This window comes from Miscanthus floridulus, chromosome 6 (assembly GCF_019320115.1).
Source record: "Miscanthus floridulus cultivar M001 chromosome 6, ASM1932011v1, whole genome shotgun sequence".
In the NCBI taxonomy this organism is placed as follows: domain Eukaryota; kingdom Viridiplantae; phylum Streptophyta; class Magnoliopsida; order Poales; family Poaceae; genus Miscanthus; species Miscanthus floridulus.
Genome location: NC_089585.1, coordinates 97,056,048 through 97,073,316, shown reverse-complemented (window position 1 = coordinate 97,073,316; position 17,269 = coordinate 97,056,048). Strand labels below are relative to the sequence as shown.

Below are 17,269 nucleotides of genomic sequence, written 5' to 3'. Positions count from 1 at the left end.
TCTGGCTCTGCGCTTGGGACAGGATCACAGGGACGGAGTAGGCCACCAGCGTCGGATAAAAACAAGGTTCCGAATTTTTACACGGGCGTTTAATTAATCCAAATCCATCCACTGTAGAGATAATGGTAAATAATACACAAGATAAGGGCGACAAACAAGGGGCGTGGCCGCGTGGTGATCTCCAAAGCGGCTGTGGCTCTCCGCATCGACGGCGGCAGGCCGCAGGCGGCAGCGGCCGCGGCGCGGAGCCGCGGGGGCCGGATCGCAGCCGTCGGATGTCGGGCCCCACGTACAACCGGCGGCTATTGTTTGCTAACTACGCTAGCGGGGGTGCGCGGCCGAGGCTGTGTGCACAAGTCCCCGTCCCGTCTGATCTGGCTGTGGGCCCGCACTGCTGCTAATGCAAACAGAAGAGTGCAAAATTGTAACCGTCTTCTGATTTTATATTCCATTCCAGGTCAAAAAGATTCTTTCGAAAGCATCCCTTTGGAGATGAGGAATTGGCGAATTGCACCTCCCGTCCTGTATAAAGTACTAAATCCGTTCTAAGTTCGTTTGACTTTTTATCCTAAATTTGACCACTCGTTTTAAAAATTTGTGTTAAATATTACTTCTTTTGCTGTGGTTTGCTTTATTAATAAAAGTTCTTCAAGAATGACTTAAATTTAACTATATTTGCATAAATTTTTTGAATAAGACGAACGGTCAAACTTGAGGTCAAAAAAGTCAAACGAGTAAAATGCATATTGGTCCTGTTCCTCAGCACTACTTTAGCAATATTTTTTAACGAAGAAATATTATTTTCCTCTCACAAGAAATCAACATCAGCATCAGCCATAATTCAGCAAAATGAACATGGCCATAATTAGAGAATGCATGCCGTCCACGTCACACTCACACGCGATTTGTGTACTAAGGTAAAAAGCGATGTTGTATCCTCCTTTCCTCAATAGTGCTAGCTAAAAGGTGATAAGTTTGGGATCCTCTTATCGCTCTTCCTCTATCTTTTTTTTTTTTCTAAAATGCCTCCTTTTTTTTGTTCTCGTGTTCATTGCGAGGGAGGCGACATGTTTTCCCAAATCAAAAGGGACCGCAAGTGGGGAAATGGTAATGGCATACATAATGTATCTAGGGTTTAGATGAGAAAAGTCGCGAAATGAAGAGAGCTTGAACTTTACTCAAACTAAAGAAAATCTAACCATTTTCCATTTTCCTGAAGTGGCTATTTTCATGCATGATTTATTTGTATGAGTTCTAGCAACCAAATGATAGGCAAATAAATTAGTTGGATATATAAATATGATTGGCAAAACAATTCGCTCAGCAAGAAGATCATTCATTAAATAAGTTATTAAATTGTATGTCTGATTATGTCAAAGTAAGGGCGTGTTAGGTTCCTCGCCATAGGATACCATGCTGAAGGGTTAGACGGCGCCCACAGAAAAAGTTATGTGTTTGATAGTGAAATAACTACGGCAGCAATAGCTTTTCGCAGTTGACTTTGAGTGTGGTGGCCAAAATTGGTGCCGCACCTTAGGCGGTGGCGTGCTCTGCAAGCATGCATTGGATATGTTCCTCAAAAGAGATATCTCAAATAAATGCCATATATGTTTACATACAGAGAGCCTGTTCGCTGGTTGGTTTCTGGGCTGATAAGCCCGGCTGGTGCTGGTTTATTGTGAGAGAAAAATACTGTTGGTTGGCTGATAAGTCCTGACTGAAACCAATAAGCGAACCGGGTGAGAATATGATTTACTAACACATTTCCTTTTTTTATACATCAAAAGCACCATATAGGCAAGGGTACAACGGGCCGGGCCGACTACCATGAATTCTGATTCTGGCGAGGACCCATACGAAATATGGCAGAGATACCATCACCTAACACCAGAAAAAAAAAACACTTAAAAATAACAAATAAATAAAGAAAAACAAAAAGGGTAGTACAAAATTTGTGAGAAGAGCAGGGGCGAAAATATAAGCAGTGGGGTCTGCGCGCGTGGGGACGCGACGCGAGACGAGGAGAGCGGGGCTGGTAGGTTGGCAGGCAGGCGCGGCGAGGGCGAGCTCACCACCTCCACCCTCCCTCCCTCTATAAATGCAGGGGCGCCGAATGCTCCCCAACCCACGACGCTCGGGAGGAGAGGTCAAGGAAGGCGAGCGACGCTCGGGAGGAGAAGGGCACCCCGCGACGGAGGCGGCGTCCCGCTCCCACCAACCCACGACACCGATCCCCACCCCGCCGCGCCGCGCCGCCGCCGGGGACGAGCGTGGGGTGAGCAGCCAGAATCTAAGACACACCGATCCCCGGGCGTGGAGTCGCGAAGGTAGCGGCGGAGAAAAGGTCGGAGCCACAACGCGGTCGTGAGCCCGCAGCCACCGGTTCCGTCAGGCTAGACGGAGAGAGAGAGGTATCCGCTCCCTGCTTGCCAGGACCCGCGAGACGCTAAAAAAAAGCCAACGGGATTGCAATTTGGCGGTTTGGTTCGGCTGTAGCGTGCGTGCGTGGTTGGTGGCGTGCGTGGTTGGTGGCATGCGTGGCCGTCTCGTGGTTTTTATTTATTTCGATCCGTTGATGTTTGATTCTGCGTCCGTCCGTCCGTCCGTGCGTGCGCTCCTTCGTGAATCTGCCGTGCGGGGGGTTGGTAGATCTGTTCATCCTGCGTGTGTTTCGGCCGCTGAGGCGTTTGTTTCGTAATAAATTCTTTTTGGGAGTGCTCTGTTACACTGCAGAGTGGGGCGCACGATCTTTTCTGGATGTTTATGGTGTTGACATGTGGGCGTAGGGAAGGGGACAGCTTTGAGCTTTCTGCTTGTTTTTCCGGTGCTTTTTTTAATACGTTTTCCCGGATTTCTGGCTCCTTTTTTTTGCCCGCATGGCGTACTAGATCGATGAATCGCTAAGCGAACACCATCTGATGCTCGTCGTCGTTTGATTGTTGCATGGCAGGTAGTGAGGCTTGCTGCTGAGCCATGTCGACGGCGCAAGGGACAGCGTTGAAGTCGGCGCCGATGGGCGCAGGTCGTCGGGCCCGGCGCGGCCGCCCCGTGGCGGCGCCGTACCGTTCGGGCTGGCAAGCCTACGGTGGCGTTTCCCTCGAGGGCAGCGGGTTCCTCGGCGGCGTGCAGCGCACCGAGGAGCGCGTCGCTCCGCGGGCGCCCCGCGCGGCGGCACGCGACGCCGAGGTGGTGAGGCCGCTCTCGAAGCTCCCGAACAGCAGCATTGGGCTCTACAATCCCTCGTTCGAGCGTGACGCATGCGGCGTTGGGTTTGTCGCTGAGCTTTCTGGCGATTACAAACGCGAGACTGTGAGTTTCATCGATTCCTTCAAAGAGGCGATGCCACATGTATTGTAGTTACACTATTTTGATTTAATCACGTTCGGGATGCCAATTTTGCTCTCCTTTTTTTTATCCCAGGTTAATGATGCTATTGAGATGCTTGAGAGAATGGCGCACCGTGGTGCCTGCGGCTGCGAGAAGAACACAGGAGACGGTGCGGGCATCATGGTCGCTCTACCACATGACTTCTTCAAAGAGGTGAGTTTCTTTGCAACAAAAAGAAATAGAAGAAAGCGAAACTGTTCTTTTCGACACTTAATTCAATGCTTTTGCTTTGGTGTTCCTGCAGGTCGCAAAAGATGCTGGGTTTGAGCTACCGCCACCGGGCGAGTATGCTGTTGGAATGTTTTTTATGCCAACCGATGAAAAGCGTCGCGAGAAGGGCAAAGCTGAGTTTAAGAAGGTTGGTGTAACACTGTTAATAAATTTGATAGCCTATGAGCAATGCATGATTTGCATGTTTTCATTTCTCTGATTAATGATCTTGTCCTTGCAGGTCGCGGAATCACTGGGACATGTAGTACTCGGGTGGCGTCCGGTTCCGACTGACAACTCAGACCTGGGTGAATCTGCACTCGAGACTGAGCCAGTCATTGAGCAGGTTTTCGTTACCAAAAGTTCAAGATCAGAGGCTGAGTTTGAGCAACAGGTAATTCCATACCATTAGATGTAATCGCACATCAGCACATGTGATGGATTTGGTTTTAACGTTTTTTCATGAATTGTCGCAGCTATATATCCTTAGGAGACTCTCAATCATCTCTGTCCGAGCAGCTCTGAACATTAAGCGTGGAGGAGAGAGGGATTTCTACATGTGCTCTCTGTCTTCAAGGTGCTTCCCTTTTCTCACTTGAAAACTTTTTGTTTATGCTTTGATTTCATTAGGTTTCATGGCTGAAAAGGATCAGGGAGTCCCCACTATGAACAATTTTGGAATGGAATTTTGGCAAGAATTTTGAATTTCTATAGGGGGATAACAAAATATTGCCTTCCATTTGCTCTTAACAATTGTAAATATGTAGCCAAGCCAAAGGGCGCCAAGCTCAAACGGTTAGGTGACCCAGCGGCACTCCTAAGGTCCTGGGTTCGACTCCCCGTGGGAGCGGATTTCAGGCTGAGGTTAAAAAAATCCCCTCGCCCGTCCCCATGTGCCAAAGCGCAGTGGAAGGCTCCAGCCCGGTTCTCACAGGGTTACGGCACCTCCTGCGTCAGGATGGGGGCGGGGGTTCGGGGGTTTTCTCGATCTGTGTGAGAAGATCCTTTCTTAACGGAAAACCCGGGGGCCGTCATAACCCCCCGCAGGTCGAGTTTTTTTTTTAAATATGTAGCCAAATGACATTTTGGTTGGCTTATGTTTGTATGAATAATTCTTATTTGAACATGTATTTCTTTATATTACAGGACTATTGTTTACAAGGGCCAGCTTAAACCGTGCCAGCTTAAGGGGTACTACTATGCAGACCTAGGTCATGAAAACTTCATGAGTTATATGGCTCTGGTAAATACAAAACTTTGACACTCTTACACAAAATTTGTCATGATCATAGTCTGGGCAGATGGCAACCAATAATAGCAAGGCTGTTGTAAGAAGATACGCTTCCATGCAGGCATCAAACTTTGAACTGTCTTACCATCACTGCTCTACTCATGCTATTTCAGTCCTGGTTCTTGATGCCTTAAAGTGAAGTATTAGAAATCTCTATTAGTTGATACCCGATAACCATGTTGCAGAGTCCAGCTGCAGTTCTGCTATGGCCGACTGCTATGCCCGACTCATCAGGATGTGACCTCCGATTAGGTGGTGGGAAGGAAATGTGTTTGGTTTGAGGTAGCTTAGGGCTCCCAACTATTTTGCAAGAAATTCTGTGCAACTGACGCTTTCTTTTTGGTAGTGCTAGTGCTTCATTCTGATGTTCTATTCAGCATCTTAAAGCTGCAAACTATGGCTGTAAAATGATTTCTAAAATCCATATATTAAAACAGGTTCACTCAAGGTTCTCCACAAACACCTTTCCCAGCTGGGACCGTGCGCAACCAATGCGTGTTTTAGGTCATAATGGAGAGATCAATACCCTTAGAGGAAACAAAAATTGGTAATCTCGCTAAACCTTTTTACATCTGCTGTAACAATAGTTTCATAGTTTGGTGTGAACACAGTCATCTCCATATTCTTATATGCCGTTTGGATTTTATGTCCCTTAGCTTGTCTTTAAGTAATCTGGATTTATAACAGGATGACAGCACGTGAGGGTCTCTTAGAGGCTGAGAAGCTTGGATTATCAAAGGAGCAGCTCTCAAGAATTCTGCCAATTGTTGATGCTACCTCTTCTGATTCTGGTATGAGCGCATAATATTTCTGTGTTGTGTGATGCGCAGTTACACCTGGCAAATGAAAAATACATATCTATCTTTCGGAAACTTATTACGTGGAAAAAATGTTAACTGTAGGTGCATTCGATAATGTTCTTGAGCTTCTTGTCCGAGGTGGGCGAAGCCTGCCAGAAGCTGTGATGATGATGATCCCTGAGGCATGGCAGAATGATGAAAACATGGATCCTGAGAAGAAAGCACTCTATGAGTTCCTGTCAGCACTTATGGAGCCTTGGGATGGACCTGCTCTAATATCTTGTAAATATATTCTATTCCACTTTCCTTGTCTGATCATTCTTCTGACTGGTTACTCGATCTACTCAATCCTAACTTGTCTTTCACTTACAGTTACTGATGGCCGTTACCTTGGAGCTACCCTGGACCGTAACGGTTTGAGGCCTGGTCGGTTTTATGTAACACACAGTGGGCGTGTGATCATGGGTAGTGAGGTCGGTGTTGTTGATGTTCCTCCTGAAGATGTGCTGAGAAAAGGCAGGCTGAACCCTGGAATGATGCTATTGGTTGATTTTGAGAATCACACTGTAGTGGATGATGAAGCTCTGAAAACACAATACTCTAAAGCTCACCCGTATGGGGAATGGCTTAAGAGACAAAAGATATACCTCAAGGATATTGTAGAATCAGTGACAGAAACCGATAGAGTTGCTCCAAGCATTTCTAGCTCACTTCCAGTAAGTCCTTCACCAAGCACCAACATTACTAGTGACAACTTGGGCAAAACCTAAGTAATTTAGCAGTTATGACTCTTACAATTTGGTGCAGCAGAAGAATGAGAACAAGGATGATGTTGGTATCAATGGGATTTTGACCCCACTTAAGGCCTTTGGGTAAGCAAGAAAGTTTTGCTCATAGTTAACTGATGTACCTGTTGGCGTTTCAAGTTTTGCTGATAGTTAACTGATGCACACCAGGTACACGGTGGAAGCCCTGGACATGTTGCTACTGCCAATGGCTAAAGATGGAGTGGAAGCTCTTGGTTCCATGGGAAATGATACACCACTTGCAGTGATGTCAAACAGGGAGAAATTGACTTTTGAGTACTTCAAGCAGATGTTTGCACAAGTTACAAACCCTCCGATTGATCCTATTAGAGAGAAGATTGTTACATCTATGGAGTGTATGATTGGCCCAGAAGGTGACTTGTTGGAAACAACTGAAAAACAATGCAACCGTCTTGCACTTAAAGGTCCCTTAGTTTCTATTGATGAAATGGAGGCTATTAAAAAGATGAATTATCGAGGTTGGCGAAGCAAAGTGCTCGACATAACTTATCCAAAAAAGTCTGGAAGGAAGGGCTTGGAAGAAACTTTGGACAGAATTTGTGCGGAAGCTCGTGAAGCCATACGCAAGGGCTACACTATTTTGGTTCTCTCAGATAGAGGTTAGAAATTTATTTACAGTAGTCTATTTTTGTTCTATATCTTATATATGATTGTACTGATCACCCAACAGTTAATTAAACTTCCCCACAGATGAGTTAAATGAATTCTACAAATTTGTTGTAGCTTACAAACATCTTCAAGCATACTATTTGTTGCTCTTTTCATTTGCACAATGTGCCTTAACTTGCTTATTCCTTTTCGTTTAGCTTGAGATTAGCTCCTACATTACACAATTCAATTCCTATGACAGTCCATCAAAGTTTCATGCCATGGAGATCTGACTTTATTTATTTGCCTGAAATTGTTATGCAGGATTTTCCTCAGACCGTGTTGCTGCCAGTTCTCTCTTAGCAGTGGGAGCAGTGCATCAGCACCTTGTTGCAAATCTTGAGAGGACACGCATAGGATTGTTGGTTGAGTCAGCTGAACCTCGTGAAGTGCACCATTTCTGCACCCTGGTTGGATTTGGTGCTGATGCTATATGCCCTTATTTGGCTATTGAAGCTATTTGTTGCTTGCAGAAGGATGGAAAGATTCCTCCTAATGGTGATGGACAACCCTACTCAAAGGAAGAGCTGGTGAGGAAGTATTTCTATGCTTCTAACTATGGAATGATGAAAGTTCTTGCGAAGATGGGAATATCCACCCTTGCATCCTACAAAGGTGCGCAGATTTTTGAAGCTCTTGGTCTTTCTTCCGAAGTGATTGGCAAGTGCTTTGAAGGCACACCTAGCAGAATTGAGGGTGCAACATTTGAAATGCTTGCACGAGATGCTCTCCGTCTTCATGAGTTAGCTTTCCCATCAAGAACCCCTCCAGCTGGCAGTGCAGATGCAAAGGCCCTTCCCAACCCAGGGGATTACCACTGGAGGAAAAATGGTGAAATTCATCTCAACGACCCACTTGCAATGGGAAAATTACAAGAAGCAGCTAGAGTCAACAGCCGGGCAGCATACAAAGAATATTCGAAACGAATTCAGGAGCTCAACAAGGCGTGCAATCTACGTGGTATGCTGAAATTTAAAGATATTTCTGACAAGATATCTTTGGATGAGGTTGAACCTGCAAGTGAGATAGTGAAACGCTTTTGTACTGGAGCGATGAGTTATGGTTCTATTTCATTGGAAGCACATACTGCCCTTGCTATTGCCATGAACAAACTTGGAGGAAAATCTAATACAGGTATGTTCTCATCCATATGTAGCATTTCTCTGTTATAAATGTGGAGGATTTTTTTTTGGGCACATTAGCTCCATGAAAAGCCATCTGAATAAAAGTAGGATGTATGGACCATTTTCTAGTTTTTGTAAGAGTGATGTGCTGTTCTTTTCCTGAAACATGAATGACATGCTGCCTATCTTTTATTATGTGAGCCTGTCCTCTGCACTCAACATTGTAGAAACAATCGTGTCTAAAACTATAGTTAAGTTGTTGCTATCAAATTAAACAAAATTATTCATTGCATATCTCCTCTTTCTAGATAAACTTATCCCATGCCTTCTGGTAACCTTTCCATCTTGTTGATGTTGAATACTAGCTTTTAAAAACATGTCATGCTGATTTGCTTGTTATAATTTATTGCAAGATAAGTTTTTTTGCCTAACTTTTGTAATTTTAAAACGGTAGTACAAAACTGATGAGGACATCTGCTATAAATTTCTGGGGTTTAATAGAAGTACTTGAATAGTCATTTTTTTCCTCCTACAGCTTGCTGCATTCAATGTTCCTTTTTGATTATAAACCCCTTTAATTTGTTGTCTCATATTGTAGTTCAGGAACATGAGTAGTATTTTTTTACCACAACAGCATGGGAGGCCCCTACTTCTAGATCTTAATATTAAATATACTTATCCCCAAGTCTAAGACCTATGTGACCAAATGCACTTGCTTTAATATATCTGTGAAGGTGAGGGAGGGGAGCAGCCCTCTCGGATGGAACCACTTCCTGATGGTTCAATGAACCCAAGACGAAGTGCGATCAAGCAAGTTGCTAGTGGACGGTTTGGAGTTTCCAGCTATTACCTGACTAATGCAGATGAGCTGCAGATAAAAATGGCTCAGGTACTTTGTCAACATTATGCACTATGCAACCATTAAAAATGATTACATCCTGTTGAAAGAACATGGGTCTTCCGTATTTCATTTTGGATTTACTATATTTTTTACCTTAAATTTCTATAGGGTGCCAAGCCTGGTGAAGGTGGTGAGCTTCCAGGCCACAAGGTTATTGGCGACATTGCTGTCACAAGACATTCCACAGCTGGTGTAGGACTGATCAGTCCACCTCCACATCATGATATTTATTCGATTGAGGATCTTGCACAGCTTATACATGATCTTAAGGTATAAATTGTTAATAGAGTAATACTGTTTTCTATATCACAAGATCCATGGCTCATTGATTGTTGCTGTTGGCTCAATTTATTTTTTTAATACTCCCTGTCTTATCAACTTCTGAAGTCCTCTTATTGCTCTTAATATTCGTGGATCACTTGCTGTGAGGGCTACTCTTGCTACTCTTTACTGGTGAACTTGCATGTATGTTTGTGAATCTCCAACTTGCAAATGCTGTTCAATGATAGTGATATTCTTGCCTGTGCAGAATTCAAATCCTGGAGCCCGTATCAGTGTCAAACTAGTTTCTGAGGCTGGTGTCGGGGTTGTTGCTAGTGGTGTTGTAAAAGGACACGCAGATCATGTTCTTATTTCTGGCCATGATGGAGGCACAGGAGCTTCAAGATGGACAGGTATCAAGAATGCGGGACTTCCATGGGAACTTGGGTTGGCTGAGACACATCAAACTCTAGTAGCAAATGGGCTTCGTGGTCGAGCTGTTCTGCAAACAGATGGACAGTTGAAGACTGGTAGAGATGTTGCTGTTGCTTGCTTGCTTGGTGCAGAGGAATTTGGTTTCAGCACTGCCCCACTGATCACACTTGGCTGTATTATGATGCGAAAATGCCACATGAACACTTGTCCTGTTGGTATAGCTACTCAAGACCCAGTGCTTCGAGAAAAGTTTGCTGGAGAACCAGAGCATGTCATTAACTTTTTCTTCATGCTTGCTGAGGAGCTAAGAGAAATCATGGCAAACCTTGGGTTCCGCACCATTACTGAAATGGTTGGACGTTCTGATATGCTTGAGGTTGATCCAGAAGTATTGAAGAGCAATGAGAAACTTGAGAACATTGATCTCTCACTAATCTTGAAACCAGCTTCAGAGATTCGTCCAGGTGTTGCTCAGTACTGTGTTGAGAAGCAAGACCACGGCCTAGACATAGCATTAGATAACAAACTAATAGATTTGTCAAGAACTGCTATTGAAAAGCAAGTCCGTGTTTTCATTGAGACTCCAATCCAGAACACGAACCGAGCAGTTGGAACTATGCTCAGTCATGAAGTCACAAAACGTTATCACATGAATGGATTGCCTGCTGGTACAATTCATGTGAAGTTTACTGGAAGTGCTGGTCAAAGTTTTGGTGCTTTTCTTTGTCCTGGAATCACTCTTGAACTGGAAGGAGACAGCAATGATTATGTTGGTAAGGGCTTATCTGGTGGTAAAATTGTTGTGTACCCACCAAGGAACAGTTCTTTTATTCCAGAGGACAATATTGTCATTGGTAATGTGGCTCTATATGGTGCTACCAAGGGAGAGGCATATTTCAATGGTATGGCAGCAGAAAGGTTTTGTGTTCGCAACTCAGGTGCTCAAGCAGTGGTTGAAGGAATTGGAGATCATGGATGTGAGTACATGACTGGAGGTACTGTGGTTATCCTCGGCAAAACAGGGCGGAACTTTGCTGCTGGCATGAGTGGAGGCATTGCCTATGTTTATGATGTTGATGGGAAATTCAGTGCTCGCTGCAACAATGAGTTAGTTGACCTATATCATGTGGAGGAAGAGGATGACATCATCACATTGAAAATGATGATTGAGCAACATCGTCGCAACACTGAGAGTGTTTTGGCTAGAGACATACTCTCCGATTTTGATAATCTTCTCCCAAAATTTGTAAAAGTATATCCAAGGGATTATAAGAGGGTTTTAGAAAACATGAAGGCGGAAAAGGCTGTTGCTAAGCATGCAAAGGAGCCTAAGATGGCAAATGGAATTTCTGTGACAACTAAGGTGAGATGCATTTTCAAGTGGCAACTCTGTTTCATTTTTCATATCACGGATTCCTACTTAGCTATTGTAAACTATTAATTCATCATACCTAAACATTTCTAGTTTATTTATGATTTCATATTCATTCAATAGAGAATTAAATCCTTGCACAAATGTTTATTCATCAGAACAGCTAATAATTAAATTCCAATTCTTGGAAGTTCTCATTGACTACTTGTATCAACTTTCATGTACAGAAAGTACAACCTGATCAGTCAGCAAGCCGACCAACACGTGTTGCCAATGCCAAAAAGTATCGAGGTTTTATTACATATGAGCGAGAGAGTATTTCTTACAGAGATCCAAAAGAGCGTGTTAAAGATTGGAAGGAAGTTGCAATTGAATCAACACCTGGCCCACTATTAAATACACAATCTGCTCGTTGCATGGACTGTGGCACTCCTTTCTGTCATCAGGTGACATTTCTATTTTTGCTGTTTATTATTTTATACTCCCTCCGTCCTAAAATATAAGGAATCCTAGGAATTTTAGGACAAATTATGGGGTAATGCATATGGCGCATGTAACCCCTCCCTTAACAATAAATAGACTTTGTGCTTACCATATTTTGAGCTTGATGGTAGACAGTAATGGCAGGTACGGATGTGATTGAGTTAATTCACCTAGAATACCTTATAATTTAGGACAAAATTTGAATGCTTCAATACCTTATATTTCAGGACAAAGGGAGTATATATTTTAATTCTCTTTCCATCATCGTTAAGATGGATACATTTTCTGTATTCAGATTCAGTTACTGAATTGAAGTTGTTGTTTCTCTACAATATACTTCTATAATGCGACTTGTTTGGTCCTTTTCTTATCTACTGATGATAAGATTTTGGAACTCTTTTTGTAACATTTTTATTTTACTTTCACAGGAAAGCTCAGGTGCTGGTTGTCCTCTTGGAAATAAGATCCCAGAATTCAATGAATTAGTTCACCAGAACAGATGGCGCGAAGCATTGGATCGATTACTTGAGACAAACAACTTCCCTGAATTTACTGGACGAGTTTGCCCTGCTCCTTGTGAGGGGTCATGTGTTCTTGGGATCATTGAGAATCCGGTGTCTATCAAAAGTATAGAATGTGCAATCATAGACAAAGGTTTCGAAGAGGGATGGATGGTTCCACGACCTCCACTTCAAAGAACAGGGTATTTACTTTTAAAATTTTAAATTATTCATTTATTTTTTCTGCGTTTGCAGTTTAATTTCACTACTAGGTAGTATCTCAGTTATGCTCATTAACAATGAAATGTTCCTATTACAGGAGGAAGGTGGCCATTGTTGGCAGTGGACCAGCTGGTTTGGCTGCTGCAGATCAACTAAATAAAATGGGCCATTTCGTAACTGTGTTCGAACGTGCAGACCGAATTGGAGGTTTAATGATGTATGGTGTGCCAAACATGAAGACAGACAAGATTGGCATTGTCCAGCGCCGTGTTAATTTAATGGCTGAAGAGGGTGTCACATTTGTGGTGAATGCCAATGTTGGTAGTGATCCTTTGTACTCAATTGAACGTCTACGTTCTGAGAATGATGCGGTTATTTTGGCTTGTGGAGCAACAAAACCAAGGTAACAACAAACTAAAGGCACCCAGATAAAATTTTGATTTACACTATCTCCTAAATGAAGGGCAGGCCTGGTGCAGTGGTGAGAGTTGTCTCACTGAGTCACCAGGTCGTGTGGGTTCGGAGCAGCCTCTCCGCAGATTTTGCGGGGGGAAGACTTGCCTCGGTTTTTACCTTCCCCAGACCCCACTCATGTGGGAGCCTCCGGTACTGGGTCTGCCCTTTTTTTTACACTAGCTCCTAAATATACCCGTGTATTGTAAGATACAGATGGTATATCATTCAATAACTACAACAAAATAGCATGATGTGACATATACTTCAAATAGTTGTGCTGTATTTTGACCTATGAGCATGTCCTTAACAGAGACCTCACCATCCCTGGACGTGAGCTATCCGGAGTTCATTTTGCAATGGAATTTCTCCATGCAAATACCAAAAGTTTACTCGACAGCAACCTAGAGGATTGTAAATATATATCCGCCCGTGGAAAAAAGGTGGTGGTTATCGGTGGAGGTGATACAGGCACAGATTGCATTGGCACGTCTATTAGGCATGGTTGCACCAGCCTCGTAAATCTTGAACTCCTGTCAAAACCACCAAGCAATAGAGCTGCTGACAACCCATGGCCCCAGGTGACTATCTTTCTCCCTTTGCAGTTATTTATTGCAGTTATTTATCACGTTTTTTTAGAGTACTGTATTTATCCTTAGATTGCTGAGTGCACAAATATATTGTTGCTTGTGCATCTTTTCCAGCTTGGGCGTTCTTATTTGCTTATTTCTCCTTTTGCTTTTAGTGGCCAAGAATTTTCCGTGTTGACTATGGGCATCAAGAAGCTGCTACCAAGTTTGGGAAGGATCCAAGAACTTATGAAGTCTTGACAAAGCGTTTTATTGGCGATGAAAATGGTAAGGTGAAGGCCCTTGAGGTAGTGCGTGTGAAGTGGGAGAAAGTAGATGGAAGATTTCAACTCAAGGAGATCGAAGGATCAGAAGAGATTATTGAGGCTGATCTCGTCCTCCTAGCTATGGGATTCTTGGGTCCTGAAGCGGTTAGTACCCCTCAAGGCTATTCTAATTCTAGTGCCTAAAGTACCATTTATGAGAAATGCCGTCAATTAACAGTCTTGTCTTCCTGCAGACTATCGCTGAGAAACTGGGTTTGGAGAAGGACAACAGATCAAACTTCAAAGCGCAGTTTGGAGACTTTGCGACCAGTGTTGATGGCGTGTTTGCAGCCGGGGACTGTAGACGTGGACAATCACTGGTGGTTTGGGCTATCACGGAGGGGCGGCAGGCTGCTGCAGCGGTAGACAAGTACTTATCAAGGTATGATCAGAATGCTGCAGGCGACATCACTCCCTCCGGGGCAGGGCTCGTTCAGCCGGTTGTGGCATAAAAGCATATAAACTGAAGCATGTTTTAGGTTCTCGTCAGTATATCCTGTGGTTCCTCACAGCAAATACTGTTCTTGTAGTTGTCTAAGAAACAAATACATCCGGGCTCATTAAGGAAAGAAAGCCCTTCTATATTTTGACGATAGATAAACAGTTGAAAGTTTTGGTGGCTATTGTTTCTTTTTCTTTTCCAGTTATTGAGTCTGTTCGCTGGTTGGTTTCTGGGCTGATAAGTCTGGCTGTTGCTGGTTTGTTGTGAGAGGAAAATACTGTTGGTTGGTTGATAAGCCCTGACTAAAACCAACAAGCGAACAGGCTGATTATGTTTTGCATGTCTGCATGTGGTTTTGTAGTCCAAATAATGTACAGTTTCCCCTTTATTAAATAGATGTAAATTTGTTGGGTAATATGGCGATTATTTTCTGTTTGTATGCAAGCACACCTGAGCCACCACTCTGCAAATTTGCCGAGAGTTTACATCTTTCGAGTCTCTGAAGGTCATTGCTATATGAGGCCGAGTCTCGTTCTCGGTCGACTTGTAGGAACACACCTTTGTTGGTTTATTATAAATGTTTGGATTTGGATAGTTTAGCTCGTCACGCCAGCGGGTTCGTGATTGAGTTAACCCACCATGCCTGACCAGCTGCTCGGAAACTGTCAGGACGATTGAAAATCCAGAAAAATGACAACAGGTTGGACCATTGAATATTTGAATGAAAAATTTTCCCGAAAATAACCATTGAACAAAACATGCAATTGAAGTCTTGCGTGAACGAAACAAAAATATGACTTAACAGAACGGAGCAAACCAAACGACAGTGGACCTGTGGTACTAGCTCACGACGACCTGTCAACGCAAAGCCTAGCACAGATCCCTTCACACGGCCAACTCAAGGAGTCGCCCCCCAGGCCCCCACGGTCGATCAGTTCAGTTGCCTTCAGATTTTCCGATGCGCTCCGCGCACCAGCTTCTAGGAAACTGAAAACGCCCCTTTTTCCAGAATAGGGACCCCACCCCACCTATCGCACAACAAAACACCACGTCACCCACTCGGAATCCTGACCAACGCAACGCATCCGTTCCCGGCCGGCCCGTCTGGTCGCGGGCACGGGGCAAGTGGCACCACGGCACTGGTCACCATCACCCGTCGTCAAAGTTCGACTCGAACCGAATCGAGGCGAACCGCGTGGATTCCGCCCGTCGTCCACGGTCTCGAGCCACAGCCTGCGCTCCGGCCAGGTAACTCTGTTTTCGACCAACGGCGTGGCACTCTCACCGCGGCCACACCACCCCAGGTCCACCCTCCAAAAGACGACCGACGGAAGAAGAGAAGCCCTCAGTTCAGAGTTCAGTCCCCGTGGACCCGCGAGGAGCCCGCCCAGGTCGATACGGCGAGCTGCGCACGTCCTTTTTAGTTTTACCCAGGTTGAACGAGTCCTCCCCCCTTCGCGCACGCTACAATACAATACACGGGCGCGCACTATTTATTTAACCGGCCGGGCCAGCACCCGAGCTCACCACCAGTCCTTGTGTCCAGTACTCCAGTGTCCACCACCACCAGCACCAGGCGGCAGCAGCACCCTTGCCTCCGCCTCGTCTCACTCCGTAACAACAACCAATCACTTGGCCAGTCAGTTCTGCTGCACGCACGCACAGGCATGGGCAACACCGTGGCGCCGCGCATGTGCCGCAAGGAGGCCGGCACGGCCGCCGTGACGACCAGGGGGAGGCGGCGTCCCAAGAGCTTCGTCACCGAGGTGCCGGCGGCGGATCCGGATGCCGCGCCGCCGAGGCGCTTAGCCGTCACGCCGCGCAAGCGGCGGGACGACGTCGAGCTCGGGCAGCAGCAGCAGGGCGAAACGACGACGCGGGCGGGGGGAGTCGTCTCGTGGGCGGGCGGCGTCGGGGCTGACGACGCCGCCGCCGTCGGCAAGCAGGCCTCGGCGGCCGCCGCGGTCGTGACGGTGAAGATCGTGTTGAAGAGGAAGGACGCGGAGGCGCTGGTGGCGAGGCTGAACGCGCAGAGTGCGCGGGAGCGCAAGGCCAGGATGGACGAGCTCAAGGGCGAGTTCCGTGCCGGGGACTGCGTCGGCGGCGCGAGCCCGACGCCATGCCGGGACGCGTGGAAGCCCAGGCTCGCTCCGATAAGGGAGAACTAGCTTGAAAGGAGAGCATCCCAGTGGTGCGTCTGTGAGACTGTGACACGACTAGTCTGGGTACCGGAGATTGCACAGAAGTAGTAACCTGTTAGCTTAGTGTCTTTTTGTTGTTTCAGTTGTATAGTATGGCTGGTTGGTCACCCGGCCATGTGCTACACGAGCTCTGCAGAGAGGTGGCTTCAAACCAGCGCGCGCGCGCGCGCGTGTATATATATATATATATATATATATATATATATATATATATATATATATATATATATATATATATATATATATATATATATATATATATAGGGAGAGGCTATTCAGTAGCCGGCTACAAAATAAGTTATTCTGTAGCCACCTTCATTTACTATAATTTTATATACTAATTTACTATAATGTCAATACATATTTACGATAGTTGGGTTACTATAACACATGGGGATATTTACCATAACGTTATATTAAACCACTTAGTAAGGAGTTACTATAATCTCGTAAATTAACATAGTAATTATCATATCTCAAAGTGACTACAGAATAAGTTATTCTGTAGCCAGCTACAGGATAGTAGTTCTATATATATATATATGACGAGGTTAAAATACACCTGTGTGCATTCTGTGAAGCGAGTGCACCTGACACGTGAGCGCGGCGAGCGCGAGACTTACCAGACTCCAGCTGCCTCGAGAGCCCCCTAAAAGGAAACCACCCTTTTCCTCTCCGAACTCTAAATTCAAATTGAGCCTCCAAATTTTCGCCACTTCCCTTGATTCGCCCCAGATAACAGAGCCATCATCGCCGCCAAATCTCGCCCACTTACTTCCCTCACCGCCGTCGTAGCTACCCCAAGTTGCGCTGCGCC

At 45.1% G+C, this 17,269-nt stretch overlaps 2 protein-coding genes across 6 annotated transcripts; both read left to right on the top strand.

The window, feature by feature from the left end:
* The first annotated feature begins 2,031 nt into the window (after positions 1 to 2,031).
* LOC136456380 (glutamate synthase 1 [NADH], chloroplastic) lies at positions 2,032 to 14,698 on the top strand. 5 transcript variants are annotated; one of them, XM_066456229.1, is made up of 23 exons: positions 2,032 to 2,275; positions 2,951 to 3,309; positions 3,421 to 3,540; positions 3,632 to 3,745; positions 3,839 to 3,991; positions 4,074 to 4,174; positions 4,744 to 4,840; positions 5,326 to 5,435; positions 5,576 to 5,679; positions 5,791 to 5,970; positions 6,061 to 6,404; positions 6,496 to 6,560; positions 6,645 to 7,114; positions 7,428 to 8,297; positions 9,022 to 9,176; positions 9,297 to 9,458; positions 9,718 to 11,247; positions 11,484 to 11,702; positions 12,168 to 12,442; positions 12,559 to 12,864; positions 13,228 to 13,495; positions 13,660 to 13,914; positions 14,004 to 14,698. In XM_066456229.1, exons 2-23 carry the CDS (start codon positions 2,974 to 2,976, stop codon positions 14,259 to 14,261), a joined length of 6,492 nt encoding a protein of 2,163 aa, XP_066312326.1. In that variant the 5' UTR covers positions 2,032 to 2,275; positions 2,951 to 2,973; the 3' UTR covers positions 14,262 to 14,698. The 5 variants fall into 5 exon arrangements, with proteins under 5 accessions (XP_066312326.1, XP_066312327.1, XP_066312325.1 ...); XM_066456230.1 differs by having other exon boundaries at positions 2,033 to 2,411; positions 6,499 to 6,560; XM_066456228.1 differs by having other exon boundaries at positions 2,033 to 2,411.
* Positions 14,699 to 15,797: 1,099 nt separating this feature from the next.
* Positions 15,798 to 16,613, top strand: LOC136458725 (uncharacterized). The gene has a single exon (XM_066458649.1). It carries the CDS (start codon positions 15,919 to 15,921, stop codon positions 16,417 to 16,419), a length of 501 nt encoding a protein of 166 aa, XP_066314746.1. The 5' UTR covers positions 15,798 to 15,918; the 3' UTR covers positions 16,420 to 16,613.
* Positions 16,614 to 17,269: the final 656 nt, after the last annotated feature.